This window comes from Halteromyces radiatus (assembly GCF_025201355.1).
Source record: "Halteromyces radiatus strain CBS 162.75 chromosome Unknown BX664scaffold_6, whole genome shotgun sequence".
NCBI classification, from domain to species: Eukaryota; Fungi; Mucoromycota; class Mucoromycetes; order Mucorales; family Cunninghamellaceae; genus Halteromyces; species Halteromyces radiatus.
Window position 1 is genome coordinate 1,881,411 of NW_026251692.1, and position 15,806 is coordinate 1,897,216.

The 15,806-nt window shown below is 32.2% G+C and overlaps 6 protein-coding genes across 6 annotated transcripts; 3 read left to right on the forward strand and 3 right to left on the reverse strand.

Moving 5' to 3' along the window:
• Positions 1 to 136: 136 nt before the first annotated feature.
• BX664DRAFT_387799 (kinase-like domain-containing protein) lies at positions 137 to 1,961 on the reverse strand. The gene is made up of 6 exons (XM_051549408.1): positions 1,816 to 1,961; positions 1,400 to 1,659; positions 1,063 to 1,297; positions 697 to 867; positions 471 to 634; positions 137 to 398 (listed from the first exon to the last, which is right to left on the reverse strand). Exons 1-6 carry the CDS (start codon positions 1,925 to 1,927, stop codon positions 186 to 188), a joined length of 1,155 nt encoding a protein of 384 aa, XP_051398585.1. The 5' UTR covers positions 1,928 to 1,961; the 3' UTR covers positions 137 to 185.
• Positions 1,962 to 2,290: 329 nt separating this feature from the next.
• Positions 2,291 to 6,572, forward strand: BX664DRAFT_375643 (DNA mismatch repair protein MutS; the record flags this gene model as incomplete). The annotated part of the gene is made up of 20 exons (XM_051548719.1): positions 2,291 to 2,329; positions 2,400 to 2,544; positions 2,613 to 2,693; positions 2,780 to 3,045; positions 3,141 to 3,202; positions 3,272 to 3,384; positions 3,465 to 3,724; positions 3,815 to 3,889; positions 3,950 to 4,009; positions 4,083 to 4,142; positions 4,249 to 4,296; positions 4,366 to 4,570; positions 4,650 to 4,691; positions 4,767 to 4,863; positions 4,952 to 5,417; positions 5,513 to 5,547; positions 5,626 to 5,707; positions 5,813 to 5,908; positions 5,992 to 6,097; positions 6,175 to 6,572. 20 exons carry the CDS (start codon positions 2,291 to 2,293, stop codon positions 6,570 to 6,572), a joined length of 2,736 nt encoding a protein of 911 aa, XP_051398586.1.
• A 945-nt stretch (positions 6,573 to 7,517) lies between these two features.
• On the forward strand, positions 7,518 to 10,486 carry BX664DRAFT_266987 (P-loop containing nucleoside triphosphate hydrolase protein; the record flags this gene model as incomplete). The annotated part of the gene is made up of 11 exons (XM_051540931.1): positions 7,518 to 7,642; positions 7,714 to 7,939; positions 7,998 to 8,251; positions 8,325 to 8,802; positions 8,894 to 8,981; positions 9,071 to 9,150; positions 9,237 to 9,536; positions 9,605 to 9,887; positions 9,960 to 10,039; positions 10,106 to 10,240; positions 10,307 to 10,486. 11 exons carry the CDS (start codon positions 7,518 to 7,520, stop codon positions 10,484 to 10,486), a joined length of 2,229 nt encoding a protein of 742 aa, XP_051398587.1.
• Positions 10,487 to 10,650: 164 nt separating this feature from the next.
• Positions 10,651 to 11,299, forward strand: BX664DRAFT_338724 (Yippee/Mis18). The gene is made up of 2 exons (XM_051546489.1): positions 10,651 to 10,830; positions 10,895 to 11,299. The coding sequence occupies exons 1-2, from the start codon at positions 10,717 to 10,719 to the stop codon at positions 11,120 to 11,122; spliced, it is 342 nt and encodes a 113-aa protein (XP_051398588.1). The 5' UTR covers positions 10,651 to 10,716; the 3' UTR covers positions 11,123 to 11,299.
• On the reverse strand, positions 11,279 to 14,066 carry BX664DRAFT_338726 (uncharacterized protein). The gene is made up of 4 exons (XM_051546490.1): positions 13,298 to 14,066; positions 12,855 to 13,226; positions 11,727 to 12,774; positions 11,279 to 11,667 (listed from the first exon to the last, which is right to left on the reverse strand). Exons 1-4 carry the CDS (start codon positions 14,047 to 14,049, stop codon positions 11,440 to 11,442), a joined length of 2,400 nt encoding a protein of 799 aa, XP_051398589.1. The 5' UTR covers positions 14,050 to 14,066; the 3' UTR covers positions 11,279 to 11,439.
• A 57-nt stretch (positions 14,067 to 14,123) lies between these two features.
• On the reverse strand, positions 14,124 to 15,805 carry BX664DRAFT_180219 (DHHC palmitoyltransferase-domain-containing protein). The gene is made up of 8 exons (XM_051540021.1): positions 15,629 to 15,805; positions 15,491 to 15,532; positions 15,309 to 15,400; positions 14,989 to 15,248; positions 14,775 to 14,913; positions 14,653 to 14,693; positions 14,348 to 14,586; positions 14,124 to 14,289 (listed from the first exon to the last, which is right to left on the reverse strand). Exons 1-8 carry the CDS (start codon positions 15,738 to 15,740, stop codon positions 14,186 to 14,188), a joined length of 1,029 nt encoding a protein of 342 aa, XP_051398590.1. The 5' UTR covers positions 15,741 to 15,805; the 3' UTR covers positions 14,124 to 14,185.
• Between the last annotated feature and the right edge of the window lies 1 nt (position 15,806).

The following is a 15,806-nucleotide window of genomic DNA, read 5'->3' on the forward strand; positions in this document are numbered from 1 at the left end:
GTGAAGAAAGACAAAAAAAAAAAAAAGGTCATAATTGTGAAAAATGAAGAAAAAAAAAAGATCTATGAAAATAAGGAACATATTAAAAAGGAATATAAAGTAACTAATTAGTAGTAAAAAAAAAAAAAAAAAAAAAAAAAACAAAGAGAAAGAGAAAGAAAAAGAATAAAAGAGTGGCTACCTAACTAACTACAAATACCACAAGTGAAGATATACTTGAGTCGTTGCCAAGGTGTTTTTTTCTTGCGTTGGTGATCCTGCGCCGTAGCATGATGAAGAGGTTGAGAATGGCGTTCGTTAGTGTGTTTGTTTGATTGCTGTTTGTCCACTTGTTTTCTAGTTGTCGTATGTTGATGTTGTTGTTGTGGATGTCGTTGATTTGATCGCTTAGGAAGGGTCTATCATCATCATAATCATGTTAATATATAGATATATCATTGGATCACTATGTTTTTGTTTTCTATCATTACCTCCCATCCTTTTCCATTGTTTAATAAACACCAATCATATACATTATCATCCACTTCACCAGCGTTCTTGATGGCTTTTGTGAATAATTCCCGTAAAAAGTCATAATCTGGTGTTTCTTCAAAACCAAGTTTTCTCACATATTGTAAGTAGATGGCAAATTCCTCTATAGTAAAATCATAATTTTAAAATAAATAATTCTTCTATTTTTATAAGTTAATATCTTACCTGGGTAACCTTGAGCTAAATCTTTAATACCAGTTGTTTGTTTCTTTTCACCGATCTTTTCATATTTTTGTTTGTTGGTAGCTGCTTTCAATCCTTGCCAAGGTAATGAACCACGAAGAAAATACATAAACACGTGTCCAAGAGCCTCCAAATCGTCACGGCGAGATTGTTCTATGAAGAAACAAAAATATATATATATATATATATATATATATATATAAAGGCATCAATAACGGCATGAACCACAAAAAAAAAAAAAAAAAAATAGATAGTATCCCTATTTTCATCCCTTTCTTCTCCTTCTTTCAATCAATTCACTACGTTGATGATATCTCCCCCCCTCTCTCCTCCCTTCTTTTTACTTACCTCGGCCTAAATGAGTATTAATACTCATATACCGTGCAGTGCCCGATAAACTTTTTCGTTCACGATAAGGGATATGCTGTTTTGACTTGGGATCCCGATATAATTTAGCCATTCCAAAATCCACCATATATATATTATTTGCCAATTTGGAGCCAGGTTTGCCAGTAAGGAAATTATCAGGTTTGATATCTCTATATATCAAATTCTTTTCATGAATCGTTTCCACTCGAGTGATCTTGATTAAATATATATATATATATATAAAGAGAGTTAGTATATTCAATAAAATAATGATAATGAATCTATATATATATATATATATATATATTTATATTACCATTTGTTTTGCTAACATAGCTACAGTTTTGATAGAAAAACGACGTCCACATATATCAAACATATCTTCCAAACTTGGACCCAAGAGATCAATAACCAAAATATTGTGTAAACCTTCTTGACCAAAATAATATGCACTAGGAATCCCAGGAGTTCCTGCCATGATCTTATATGTTCTATATTCATCCCGTAATTGAGGTGCATCACTTTTTCTCGGTTCAAATTTGATAGCTACTTGTTGATTATTGAGTAAATTGGTACCTAATCAAAATGAAGTATTATTAACAAATGTGTATATATCCGTAATATGTTATATAAAAAGGTTCACGGTAAAATGATAATGATGAATATTTGTTGTTATAGTTGTTGTTATTATTGTCAAGGAATATAAAATAATGCGATTCTTTTTGTCCATACCTTCATAAATAATACCAAAAGATCCTTCACCAATCTTTTTCCCTACTCGATAATGTACGCCCACTACATTATGTGAAGTAATGGCTGCTGCAGGTTGTTGTTGAGCCGTCATATGCCGGAGGAATAATAATAAGATAAAAAAAAAAACAGTCAGTCAATCAATGGCAAGAATAAAGGAAAATGAAAAAAAAAGGAGAAAAGATAAAGAGAGAGAGAGAAAAAATGAAGGGAGTATAAATAAAAATAGAAAACAACCAAAAGAAAAAAAAAAAGAGAGAACGTTGATATAAATGAGATAGGAGATATAGAGACTGAAGAAGAAGAAATAGAAATAGAAAGAGATGAAGAATAGGGTGAGAAAAGGAAAGGAAAAAGGAAAAATGGGGAAGTAAGGAAAAATTGAAAGGAGAGGAGATTCAATTTTATATAATGTATTCCATCCAGTTTTTCTCTTATTTGCGTAACTCTTTTTATTATGTCAAGTCAAACAACGAATTCACTTCAAATCACTACAGTAAGTTTTTTTTTTTTTTTATTTTTTTTTATTTTTTTTATTATTTAATTTTATTTTATTCGAATAAAAGGAAAATGAAGATCAAGATTTGATCATCGTATCACTTTATTGGAAATCAAACAAACTTGGTTGTATTTATTATTTACATCAATTCCATGAACTTTATTTTCTTGAAGATATTAAAGAAATTAATTTGAAAGATACTGTGGAAGCTTGTAAGTTTTATCATAATATTTTAGTATGATTATATATCTTCATATATATTAATCCTATTAAAACCAAGTGATCTTTCAGTTATGTCCTACTCATATGGTATTATGTGCTTTCAACAATCCAGAATTGACAAATATAGTAAAGAAATATGGTAAATAATAATAATAATAATAATAATAATAATAATAAACAAAATTTATCAACTTCTTTTTTATTTGAATTTAATCATAATTTCAGATGATCGTATTCAGATAGAAATATTGAATTCCAAAGAATTTACCTATCAAAAAGGTCTCTATGAATTGATCAATTGGTATATAGGAAACTGTACACAACAACATCACTCAATGATATCAACTGAATCAAATGAATTATGTAACAATCCTTCTTTGCAAGATGAACAATCTGAAATCCAATTTCATGCATCCTTTTCTGATACTGATCTTACCAAACAAGCCCAATTGCGACTCTCTTCTCTTGTTCCTTTGACTAGTACAACAACAGTAAGGAATATATATCATCCTTTTTTTAAAATCATCTCTTATATCATTATTATCATTAGATTAGCTGTATATCTCCACTGTTCACATATCTGAAGAGTTCATCATTTGGATCTTATCATACAAGTATGATGCCTATGGTATTAAAATCAATATCATTGTAAGTTAAAATCAGAGTAATTAAATGAAATGACAAGGCTAACATTCCCTTTTACTTTCTTTTACTTAGTTTGGATACAATGTACGTCTCAGCAGATGTTATGCAATCTTTAGAAATCTTCCAAATTGAAATGCATCCAAGTACACATCAAAAGAAAGGAAAAGAAAGCATGTCACTCTTCAGTATGTTATAAATATTTACCGATATTTTATATTATATTGATGATTCTTATTCTTTTTTTTTTTTTTTTTTGTCTCAATAGATCTATTAAATTATACTGTTAGTCCTGGTGGTACACATCTATTGAAACAGTGGCTACTACGACCAACACTGGATCTAGAAGTTTTACAGGAGCGACATTCATCTGTAGAGTATTTGATCAATGTAGGTAATCCTACAAACAAAGATAACGCTGTGAAGAAATTATCAAGTTACATGAAACATGTCAAGAACACGGCAAGAATACTTAGTCATATCCACGAACATCACGCAAAAGTGACTGAATGGCAACAGCTACTAGAGGTAGGGAGAAAAAAAAAAAAAAAAGAGCATCATAAATTAAAATATATTGAGATCTTACTTGATTTATGCTCACTCTCATTATAACTGTAGTTTTCCTATTATGTCCTGAAAATTGTAGATGTGATCAAGGCATATCATCTATCTCAAGCTCCTATTCTTCAAAAGGTAAGAATATAAGCATGTTTATTATACTAAGATATATTTAGCTTAATCCTTCATTTATAGGTTATTTCAACGATCAATATCGATATTTTGACACATATTGGAAAATGTATCAATGATCAGGTTATAGAAAATAAACTATAGGTTAAGAAAAAAAGAACTATATGTATCTCTAATCCTATGTTTTTCTTTATAGATATCATTTGAAGACAGTCATGCAGAAGGTCGACTTACAATCAAGAGCGGTGTGGATAAGGTAAGGTTGAATAAATAGCCTTTCTTGAAAATTACATCGCTATATTCCATCTCCTCACCTTTGTCTTTCCTTCTTTCTCTTTTTTTTTTCCCTTCCATATGCTTAGGATCTAGATTTGCTCCGAGAGAAATATAATTGCTTGGATGATTACTTGGTAAGATGAAAGAATGACATTTTCCGCTCGATCAGTGATACGAAAGGAACTGAATTAGTTTTTGATCAGTTACAAGTTGCTCAAGACATTGCTATTGGACTTCCAAATGATATTGGAAACGTTTTGAATGTGGTCTACTTTCCTCAACTTGGGTATTTGGTGACTTTTCCTTGTTCAGTTTATACAAGATATGTGGATCACTCCTGCCTCAATGGATTTGATCTTCAATTTAGTACAGGCGACAATTACTATTACAAAAATAATCGTATGCGAAGTAAGGTCCCATTATATCTTTTCTTTTCACTTTTTTTTATATTTACTATATTTATGATTATTTTCATTCGATATGTTAGATATGGATGAACATCTAGGTGATATGTACGGTATGATTATAGGTAATAATATCAAATGAAAAGATAATGGAGGTAATGTGGTAAATTCAATATATATAATTTCATCCTGTTTATTAGACAAACAAATTGAAATGATACAACATCTCAGTGAACGAATTATTTTGTATCAAGAACAGTTACTTGCGACCACTGAAGTGCTGGCGGAATTAGACTGGTAAGCAAATCGATATGGATATAAATGAAAGAAACCGTATATCAATCAATATTGACTCATCTCCAAAATCTTTTTATATTGTCACAAGTATCCTAGCATTTAGTATAGCAGCATTACAAAATGGTTATACGAGACCCATTATGACCGATGATGATCTGAATGAGCTGACTATTGTTGAAGGACGACATCCACTACAGGAACTCAAACTAGATATTTTTATATCGAATGATACTTATATAGCAGGTGGAAATGGGAGAATACAAGAAAATGAAGAATCATTTAGACCAGCAACAGAAGTAACAGAAACAACACCAACTGTATTCAATTCATCGCAGCTTTCTACTACCAAACCATCGTCATCATCATCATCTCCATTTAAGCAGTCAGGTGACTTTTCAACCACAAAGACAACAAGAACATCATTATCAACAAGACGTGATAACTATGAAAATGAATCTCCTCATCTCATATATAATGATGATGATGAACGACCAAGAAGTGTCATTTTACTTACTGGTGCCAATTTCTCAGGAAAAAGTGTTTATTTGAAACAAGTAAGCTGATAGAAAAAAAAAACGAAAATTTGATGAAAGATGTTGATGATAGAATGACATGAATCTTGCTATTTATCTATTTTTATTCTTAATAGATTGGACTGATTGTTTTTATGGCTCATATTGGCAGGTACAAAAAAAAAAAAAAAATAGGAGAGGAAAAAACTGTTGACATGAAAATGATGAAATTCATTATTACCATTTATAGTTTTGTTCCTGCTGCAAGAGCGGTGATTGGGTTGACGGACAAGATCTTTACAAGCATTCAAACAATAGAAAGTGTATCTACTGTAAATTGATAAAAAAAAACAATCATCATCGTTTTTACTCATTTCGTCCATCATTTTCATTATTTTTATTTTTATTTTTTTTATTATTATTATATTGGATGATAGGCTCATAGTGCATTTGGATATGATCTACAACAAGTATCACAAGGACTTCATTATGCTACTCAAAAAAGCCTAGTGATCATTGACGAATTTGGGAAAGTGAGATAAAAAAAAAAAAAAAGAGAAATACATATTATATATATATGAAGATTAATTTTTTTTTTTTGGGATTTGATATTTAGGGAACAAATCCGGTGGATGGGGCAAGTTTATTTGCAGCGGTGTTGAATGAATATATTAACCGTGGAAGACAATGTCCAAAATTGGTAACTAGTACACATTTCCATGGTATGACAACAACAAATAACCTTTTTACGCATTTTTGAAATTTATTCACCCATTTTTTTTTTTTTTTTTTTATATAGAGTTACTGACACAAGATATTCTTATCAAAAATCAAAATAATTATATTCAATTTTATACTACGGAAATTATCTGCAATATAAACAACAAAGATCAAAATGGAAATCAAGTGGTATTTTTATATAAAGTGGTACCTGGGTATGGATTGGGTGCTTCATTTGGAATTTGGTGTGCTAGTCTAGCTGGAATATCGGAGGATGTGTTACAACGTGCCAATCAATTGACAAATACTTTCATCAATGGAACATCTTATCAAGAAGTGTGGACAATTCAAGATCAAGACTATTATAACAAATTGGAACAGATCAAGGAAAAATTTATAACTGTGAAGGAATTTACTAATGATTTTATTATTAGTAGTGGTATAGTAGATAGCTTATCATCACTCTTTTTACAATAATAATAAAAAAAAACTATGTTTATTATATTCGAATTCAAGAATAGGAGAAATTCCACAATGAAATGATATAGTTTTTCCACTGGAGATTGAGGCCGAATGTAAATAGATTGGGAAGGAGGCAACATAAAATTGAAATGGGAAAATATATAAAATTGGGATGATGGCCATAATGGTAAGAAGGGGTCGACAAGAGTAGAGTGAAAAAGATATAAATAACAAAAAAAAAAAAAAATAATGATGAGTATAAATAAATATAAATCAAATTTTTTTTTTTTTTACTTACATAAACTGTAAACATCACACACCTTTGTTATGCGGAAAGTTGGGGAGAGAAGATCGCCGATCGTTGTCCGTGTCGAATAATACTTGTGAAGATACCACGGATATTTCTTGAAGCATTCACATCACGTTGCCACACGGTATTACGGTATCTTCTTCTTTCCGTTCGCCTGGTTCACGCAACAGAACACTCTCATTCTTGTTTGTGATTCTTGTTTCCCCGTGTTCCTCGTCGTTCTTTTAGTTTTGTCGTGCCTCTGGTTGTCTGTCCTTGCTGTCTCTTTGTCTTTCTTGCTGTCTGGTTTTCTTTTTTTTTTTTTTTTTACAATTATGATATTTACACTATCTCTTTTGCATCGCGCACATCCTGGATGGGTTGATGCGTGGCGACAGTGCCTCAGAGCCGGAGGGCCTTTTTTTTTTTTTTTTTTTTTTTTTTTTTTTTTTTTGGTAAGTGCACGTATACAAATAATGTTTAGTTGATCATAACACTAACCATTTTTCCATTTCTTGTTTTCAACCACCGAAATGCGGGTGAAAATAAGTAGGCCCGCAAACAAAAATTCAAACCTGTGTGCCACGTTTTCTCTTTTCTTTTTCACTTTTTTTTTCATCATGGACCCACGATACCGTAATGCTCCTCCTCCTTCTTATCAAGAGATGACAATGAACATCAAACCATGCCCTACTGATGATCTTGCTCTTACCAATTATGTTTATGTTGCACCTGGTCAACTTGATCCTTCTTGTCACTTTATCTTGGTAGATGATCATTTTGCTTTTACTGTGAGGTAAAAAAAAAAAAAAATACTTTTATCATTTAATAATTATTTATCATTTAACTCATTATATATATATATAGACCAGATAACAATATTCCAAGAGGTGTCTTGGTCACTAATGGTATGCATAGAAAGTGGGCTCAATTTTCCAATGACCAACCTGTAGTAGTTATGCCTTATGATCCTTATGCCAATGGTGCCGAAGTTTATTTGGGATTACTTCGACTTGAAATTGATTATCGTAAGAAAAGTGTAGCTTCAAGTGCTGATTGGGATACAGATCAATTAGCTCAAGTCTTTGGCATAGTAAGTAATAAATAATATAAAAAAAGTATATTTAGGTACTCATTTTTATTTTATATAGTCTTTTATTAATCAAATCTTTACAAGTGGTCAACAATTTGTCTTTGATTTCCAAGGTACTCAGTTTCTTTGTCGTGTAATGGAATTAGAAGTAGTGGATATGGATGTACTTAAGGCTGGTCGATCTCATCATGGTTTTGACCCTGAAAGAACAAAATACAATGGTGCTCCTCGTGGTATTCTAATGCATCAAACTACAGTTGAATTTACAAAAGCACATAATTCTTTGATTCGTTTAAAAGGATCCAAGAAAGCGTAAGTTTGTTGTTTTCTTTCTTTTTAATCACCATATTGACTATTTTTTTTTTTTTTTTTTTTTTGTGTGTAGATCTGGTGCTCGATCTCAAGCCAAACAGTTAATTCGTGCTGATTTCAAATTTGAAGATCTTGGTATTGGTGGTTTGGATGATGAATTTAGTGCTATTTTCCGTCGTGCCTTTGCATCTCGTATCTTCCCTCCTTCTATTGTTGAAAAACTTGGTGTACAACATGTTAAGGGTTTATTATTATATGGTCCTCCTGGTACTGGTAAAACATTAATGGCTCGTCAAATTGGGAAAATGTTGAATGCCAAGGAACCCAAGATTATCAGTGGTCCAGAAGTCCTTAGCAAATTTGTCGGTCAAAGCGAAGAAAATGTGCGTAAACTCTTTGCAGATGCTGAAGCCGAATACAAATCCAAGGGTGAAGATTCTGGTCTACATATCATCATCTTCGATGAATTGGATGCTATATGTAAACAACGTGGTAGCCGTGGTGATAGTACTGGTGTCGGTGATTCTGTTGTCAATCAATTGCTTGCAAAGGTAAACATATTCAAAAAAAAAAAAAAAGAAAGAAAGAGAGAGACATGGATTCTTTTAATATGAACTTTATTTTTTTCCCCTATTATATTAGATGGATGGCGTGGAACAACTGAACAATATTCTCATTATTGGTATGACAAATAGGAAAGATATGATTGATGAAGCTTTGCTACGACCAGGTATATATAGATAAAGATAAGCTATTGTGATAAAAAAAAAGAAAGAAAGAAAGATAATAATCAGTCATGATTTATTATACAAATCTTAGGTCGTTTGGAAGTACATATGGAAGTTGGATTACCTGATGAAAATGGTAGACAACAAATCTTGAAAATTCACACTGCCAAGGTATTAAAAAAAAAAAAAAGAAAAGAAAAAAAAAAGGATAAATAGTTTTTAAAACTCTTGATTTTTTTTTATTCTTTTTCAATTAGATGCGTGAAAGCAAGATTTTAGATCAAGATGTGTCTATCAGTGAATTGGCAGAATTAACCAAGAATTATAGTGGTGCTGAAATCTCTGGTGTCGTCAAGGCTGCCTCGTCTTATGCATTTTCTCGACATATAAAGGTTGGTACTGTGGCTGGAGTTGCTCCTGATGTTGAAAATATGAAGGTCAATATGAGTGATTTCTTATCAGCCTTGGAAGAAGTACCTCCTGCGTTTGGTGTATCTGAAGCTGAATTACAACAATTAGTACAGAATGGTATTATTCCCTTTGCTCGTCATATTGATGTAAGTTTGTACTAATTTAAAAACAAAACAGATCTAACCTTAAATTATTTATCTATTTGTGATGTTAGTCTATACTGAAGGATGGTGTATTATATGTGGATCAAGTTCGGCAATCTGCTCATACTCCCATGGTTAGTATCTTACTTCATGGTGCAGCTGGTTCAGGCAAGAGTGCTTTGGCTGCTACAATGGCTATAGAGAGTGCATTTCCTTTTATCAAGCTTATTTCTCCTGAAACTATGGTGGGCATGACTGAAAACGCCAAAATCAATGAAATCAACAAAGTCTTCAATGATTCTTATAAGTCTCCTCTTAGTGTCATTGTTATTGATAATATCGAACGTTTGTTAGGTAAGGCATATATTATTGAGTGGTGTAGTGATTCTAATTTTTCTTTTTTTTTTTTTTCTTTTTCCTTTCTAGATTGGGTGGATATTGGTCCAAGATTCTCCAACGCAATCCTTCAGGCTCTCTTGGTATTGTTGAAGAAACCTCCACCAAAGGTAATATCAAGATATACGAAATGGATATCCAGACATATATTTATATCAACAGTTGTTTTATAATAGGATCGACGACTTTTGATTATTGCCACAACATCACAACGTTCGATATTGAAACAAATGGATATGATAGACGCATTTGCATCTGAAATCCAAGTACCTACTATCACAAGCTTATCAGAAATTGATATTGTATTACAGGTAAAAGAAATGAGAAGATAAAAGATAATTGGAACTCTAACTTCTGTATTTTTTTTTTTTTTGTAGAAAATGGAATTATTTAATGAACAGGAACGATCAGATGCATTAATTGAACTAGGAACGGTAGAAAACATGACATTATCTATTGGTATCAAGAAACTATTAATGGTGATTGAAATGGCTAGACAAGATACGGATAAAGTTAGCAAGTTTGTCAATACCATTAGTGATTTATGTAGAAGATAGTTGTCACCTTTTTTTTTTTGGTTTTGTCGTTAGTATAGTATTTGATATATATATTCACCTGATCTGGCATGAATTATGGTTGGCTTTGTTTGAACAATAAAAAAAAAATGGGCTGCGAACCTCTTTTTTTTCCACCTCTTTTTTTTTTTTTTTTTTTTTTTTTTTTTTTTTTTAATTTCCTTTACATATTTTGTATACAGTTATTGACACTTTTTTTTTTCTTTTTCTCCATGGCAAAGAAACACCAAATATATATCAACAATGTTAGAATTTATTGTTGCAACACTTGTCATTCTCATCTCATTCGGCAAGACGACATCATCTCTCGGGCTTTTCAAGGACGTGTAAAGAAAAAAAAAAAAAAAAATAGAATATCAGTTACTTGAGTTGTTGACTTTTTTTTTTCAGCATGGACCTGCTTATTTTGTAGATCAAATTGTCAATATTACCATAGGCGCCAAAGAAGAACGCATGCTAATGACCGGGATTCATAGTGTGGCTGATATTTATTGCATGATTTGCCAAACGAAACTAGGTTGGAAGTATCTCCATGCTTTTGAATCCAATCAAAAATATAAGGAAAACAAGTGTATCATCGAACGAGCCAAGATCGCAAAAGAAGTCTTCTGGGATTGACCTATGTCATCTCCTTCACCTTATATCTCTCCCTCTTCTGCATTTTGATATCTAATCTTCATCACATAATTTCTTTTTATTTTTATCCACACTATTTAGAATATTATTTATTTATTTATCATACATAAAAATGAATAAAAAAAGTAAAATAAAATATGATAAACTACTACCATGGCTGCTATGACTACAAATAGACAATTCTATACTACAAACAAAAATAATATAAAATAAAATAAAATAAAATACTACTACCGCTACTCCAGGATGATGAATACCTTGATGAAGAATGTATATCAAAAAAAAAAAGGATCTCCCCCTTATTTCTTCCCTTTTTTGCCACGACGATTTTTATTACTTGATCGTTCAGTTCTTTGGATTGTACCAACACTCCCACCAGCCATATCGGGATTGTCTTGCACTTTGTTCCTGGCTTGTACAAAAAACGTCAAGTCACGTAATTCATCATGAGCTTCTTTCACCTTGATTTTCTTGTCTAATAATGCTTGTTTCAATGCTTCATTATCACTTGATAAGGTATTCGTCATCTATCAAAAAAAAAAAAAAGTGTAAGTAATTATCTAAATTTTCACTAATAAGAAAAAACCTTTTTTTCTTGTTCCCAGATGGTTCGTGCTGATTCATATTTTTCCTTTAAAAGTTGACATTTATCTTGTAAGGATGTATTGGTAGCTATAAGATTATCATATTCTTGTTTCATTTCATCATGCTGCGCTATTCTTCTTTGACGCTGATCCAATTCTTGTTGCCATTGAGACTCCATTTGTGATTGTTGTGCTGTCAGGGTAGAGAGTTGTTTTACCAATGCATTGAGCTGATCTTCATAGTAAATACGCTGCGATTCCAGTTGTGATGTCAATAAAGTTGTATATTCCATGGACATTGCCTCCAGTTTTTCCTCCTGCAACATATGCCCCAGATCATTATCCATCTTTTTTGTTGATGTTGACAAGGTTGTTCCTTTCGCCAAAGTTGACGATGATAGTCCTGTGTATCCAAGAGGGGGCCATTCATCTATACCTATGTTGTCATCATCTCCGCTACTACTGCTGCCTACAACTTGATGTTTGGTATTGATCCTATCTTGAATATTACCATTCCGTCTATGTCGAGTAATAGGTCTTGTCAATAGGTTACTAGAATAATTATTGGTATTATTGTTGTCGATGTTGTTGTTGACGTTATTATCGTTCACGCCAGATGATTCTAATTTGTCACTATTGTCCATATCGTGTTGATCATGACGTTGGGTTGAGCCAGGGAATTCCACAAGTTTACCATCTACGGTGTTCTGAATCAATCGATGTACATATCCATCACCCACATAATCCCATACCCTTTGAGTGTCGATTTCCAAAGCATAAAGATGATTCGTTTCCATATAATGATCATAAGCATGTGCATCTTGATAACGTCCACATCCAATATGCCCACATATCATACATATCCATAAACTTTCTGTTGCTCCACAAACATAGCAGCAAAGTCGATCATCGTGAGCATGTCTTGCTAAGAGCCAGCCTTGATGATTTCGTTTTGGTCCCGAGGAGGATGCTGCCTTATCATTATCTAAGGGAGTTTCCCTTCCAATACCTTCCAATACAGGTTTTTCTGAGAATCGACATATATGACAACTAGAAATAACAATAATAATAATAATAAAAGTACCCGTTATTGCACATTCTTTTTTTTTTTTTAATAAAATAATACATACTTTCCATCTCCCCATTTCCCAAGGCAACCACAATCGAAAGAATGTTGACACATGATACCCAATAATCCAGTGACACTTTCATCCATTCGTTCCATGCAGACAGGACAAGTCGGTAATTCTAATGTATGAGGTCTCCATTGCTGTCGATTTCGTTCGCCTTGGAGGGTATCATTCAACATTGGGTATATTGGTATATTGTTGTTATCGAATGTAGTTGAATTCCAAGTGGTAACTGATGCAATGAAGACAATATGACAGATTTCAGGTTCCATTCCATGAAACTGACGACCATTGAATTTGCGACGATAGTGGTATGCTGATTGGACATTCTTGAATTTCATTAACACCATATATTTGTTGGGAGCAGCATCTCTATATATAAAAGATATTGGTTAATTATATTAAGCGTAAGTTATCATCAGAGTTATCCTTTTTGATGTTACCTAATGAAGCGATATTGCATAACAGTATCATCGAATGGTTTAACAAAAACTAGAAAATCGTTGGTTGTCATATAAGTAGGTACAGCCAAGGTACAAGTAATAGTCCCCATATCATGTTGATTTGGAATAAACGATAGCATATCAGGCATAAGATCATCAGGAGCTGGTTTCTCATCACGAAGTAAATGAATAATGCCATAACCCATTTTGCAATGTTGTTCTTCTTGTTGTTGTTGGTCTGTCAAAGGTTTGGTAGAATTGACATTATTGTTATTATTGCCTTTGCTGGTTTTGTCGCCGTTATTGCCTTTGTTCTGTTTGCTGTGATAGTGCGATTCATTACGCTTATCGATACATTCAATATCAATTGGACCAAGTCGAAAATCATCGTGAGTTCTAGAGGAAGCTTTAGAAACAATGGAGTCGCCAAAGTTGCTACCAGTGTTGTTGGTACTACTGAGATGAGATTGCGTAATATCTGAAGGCGTTGGTGGAATGTTAGGTTTTGGGTATCTATTAGGTAGCTTTTCTGGTTGTCGTTTTCGTGGATAAAGTTGATGGCGGTCTACTGATTGAATAGAATTATCGACGAGTTTATGTGAAGATGGATGACCAAGTTCTTCAGCCTGTTTATCAAAAAGATCTAAAGTTTCTTGATCGATCAAAAATGGAGGTAAAGTATCAAAGATGTTGGAAGGAAGTTCATTGGATTTCAAAGAATACAAAGTTAGATTCAAATGATAGTAATACATACACACCAAAAAAAAAAAAAATAAAATAAAAGAAAAAAATACGAAGGGGAGAAACGAAGAAGAATAAAAAAAAAAAAAAAAAAAATAAAAACTGTATTTTTATTAAATCTCAGCATCATTCATTTATGCCTAAAAATTAAATCATATCATTTTGTCGTTTTGCTTGATCTAAAATTTTATGGTAGGATGCGTCATTAAAAGGGTATATTGTTCCATCACCAAGTCCACGATAAACAGGTACTAAGAATATATATATGTATTAGATCAAAAATTTAATCTATAACTTGTTGAAACTTACAAATCCAACCAATAGGATGATTACCCATCACACTACGCCAATTATTCATCTTGCCAATATTCCAGAGTCGATCATGAAGAGAAGTAGCAACCACTTCATAATTTTGTCCAGAGGTATCAAAGTCAACACGTACATGATCAGGTCGAGTCGATAAACTTTCAATCGTAGTTCGATTCACCAAAATATATTGTCCATGAGCCAAAGCAAATCCACATATTGTAAGTCCAAATACGAATGCTCTATATATATATAATCAAAGAGTTAGTAAATCAATATAACAATATAACACTAACTTTAATACATACATAATTAAAAAGACAATCCATTGTGGATCTAAAGACCGATCCTAATAATAATAATAATTAAAAAAAAAAAAAAAAAGAGACAGATGAATACAAAGATAGTGTTATCTATTTTCGCTTCTTACATAATCACGCATAGCAATCACTACAAGAGGAAGCGCGCTGCATAAACCCCACAGTCCGTAAAGTCCTGTATAAGAAACAAAGAGAAAAAAGAATTTGTAGTTGTGATGACCTACACAATTGTTGATCCAGGGACAATGACTAATATAAAATACAATAAAAGAAAAGATGTTATCATCCATATCTTTAATAACATTTTTAATAGAGTGTACTTACTGATCCATTTTTAGTACGCAGACATTGCAGTCGCTACAATGATGAGTTCGAGCTGGTTTGAAGCATTTGCAAATGTCACAAAACCGAGGTGCACCATTTGGATCTGAGACAATAGAGAGAGCTGGTAAAATAGTTGTATCTTGTAAAGGAAGTGATGTCATAGTAGTCTTGTCGAATAAACTTGGTGTATAGCAATAACGAGGTAAGTGAGACTGACTGCTTTGAGTTGTCGCTGATTCGACTGACTGGAGGGTTGGTGTCTATCAAATAATAATATAACTTAAAACCACTTCTTATGATTATTGTTGTTATAGTCTTACTTGATCAGGATGACCAGGATCGGCATTAATGATACGAGTATATGATATGGCTGCCATTAAAACAAAGAGACTAGAAAATGCTATGAGTACACCTAATTATAATAATATATATCAAATAAATGTAAAATCAATCAATAGTTTAAAAAGAGTGTTTTATAACATATTCTTGTCATTCTTACCACCTAAAGGAACGTTTCTATATTCACTCCAGATCAATAAAGCCACTATTGTATTGTATAAAAGTAAGAAGAAGAAGAAAAAAAAAAAAAGAAGGATCATAGATTGAGTATTTGAACTATTCTGCTTGATAATATACTGACCACAAATACGGAACACATAAATGTACCAGGTATAAACCAATAAGCCATATACAATTACTTGTAGAAGAAACCCAGTTATCGCCCTGACAAGAGGCGAAGGAGGTTTTGCCATGGGATGACTAGGCTGTTCAAAATAAAAAAAATTAAGGAAAAGTAGATATATAAAAAAAAAAAGAGG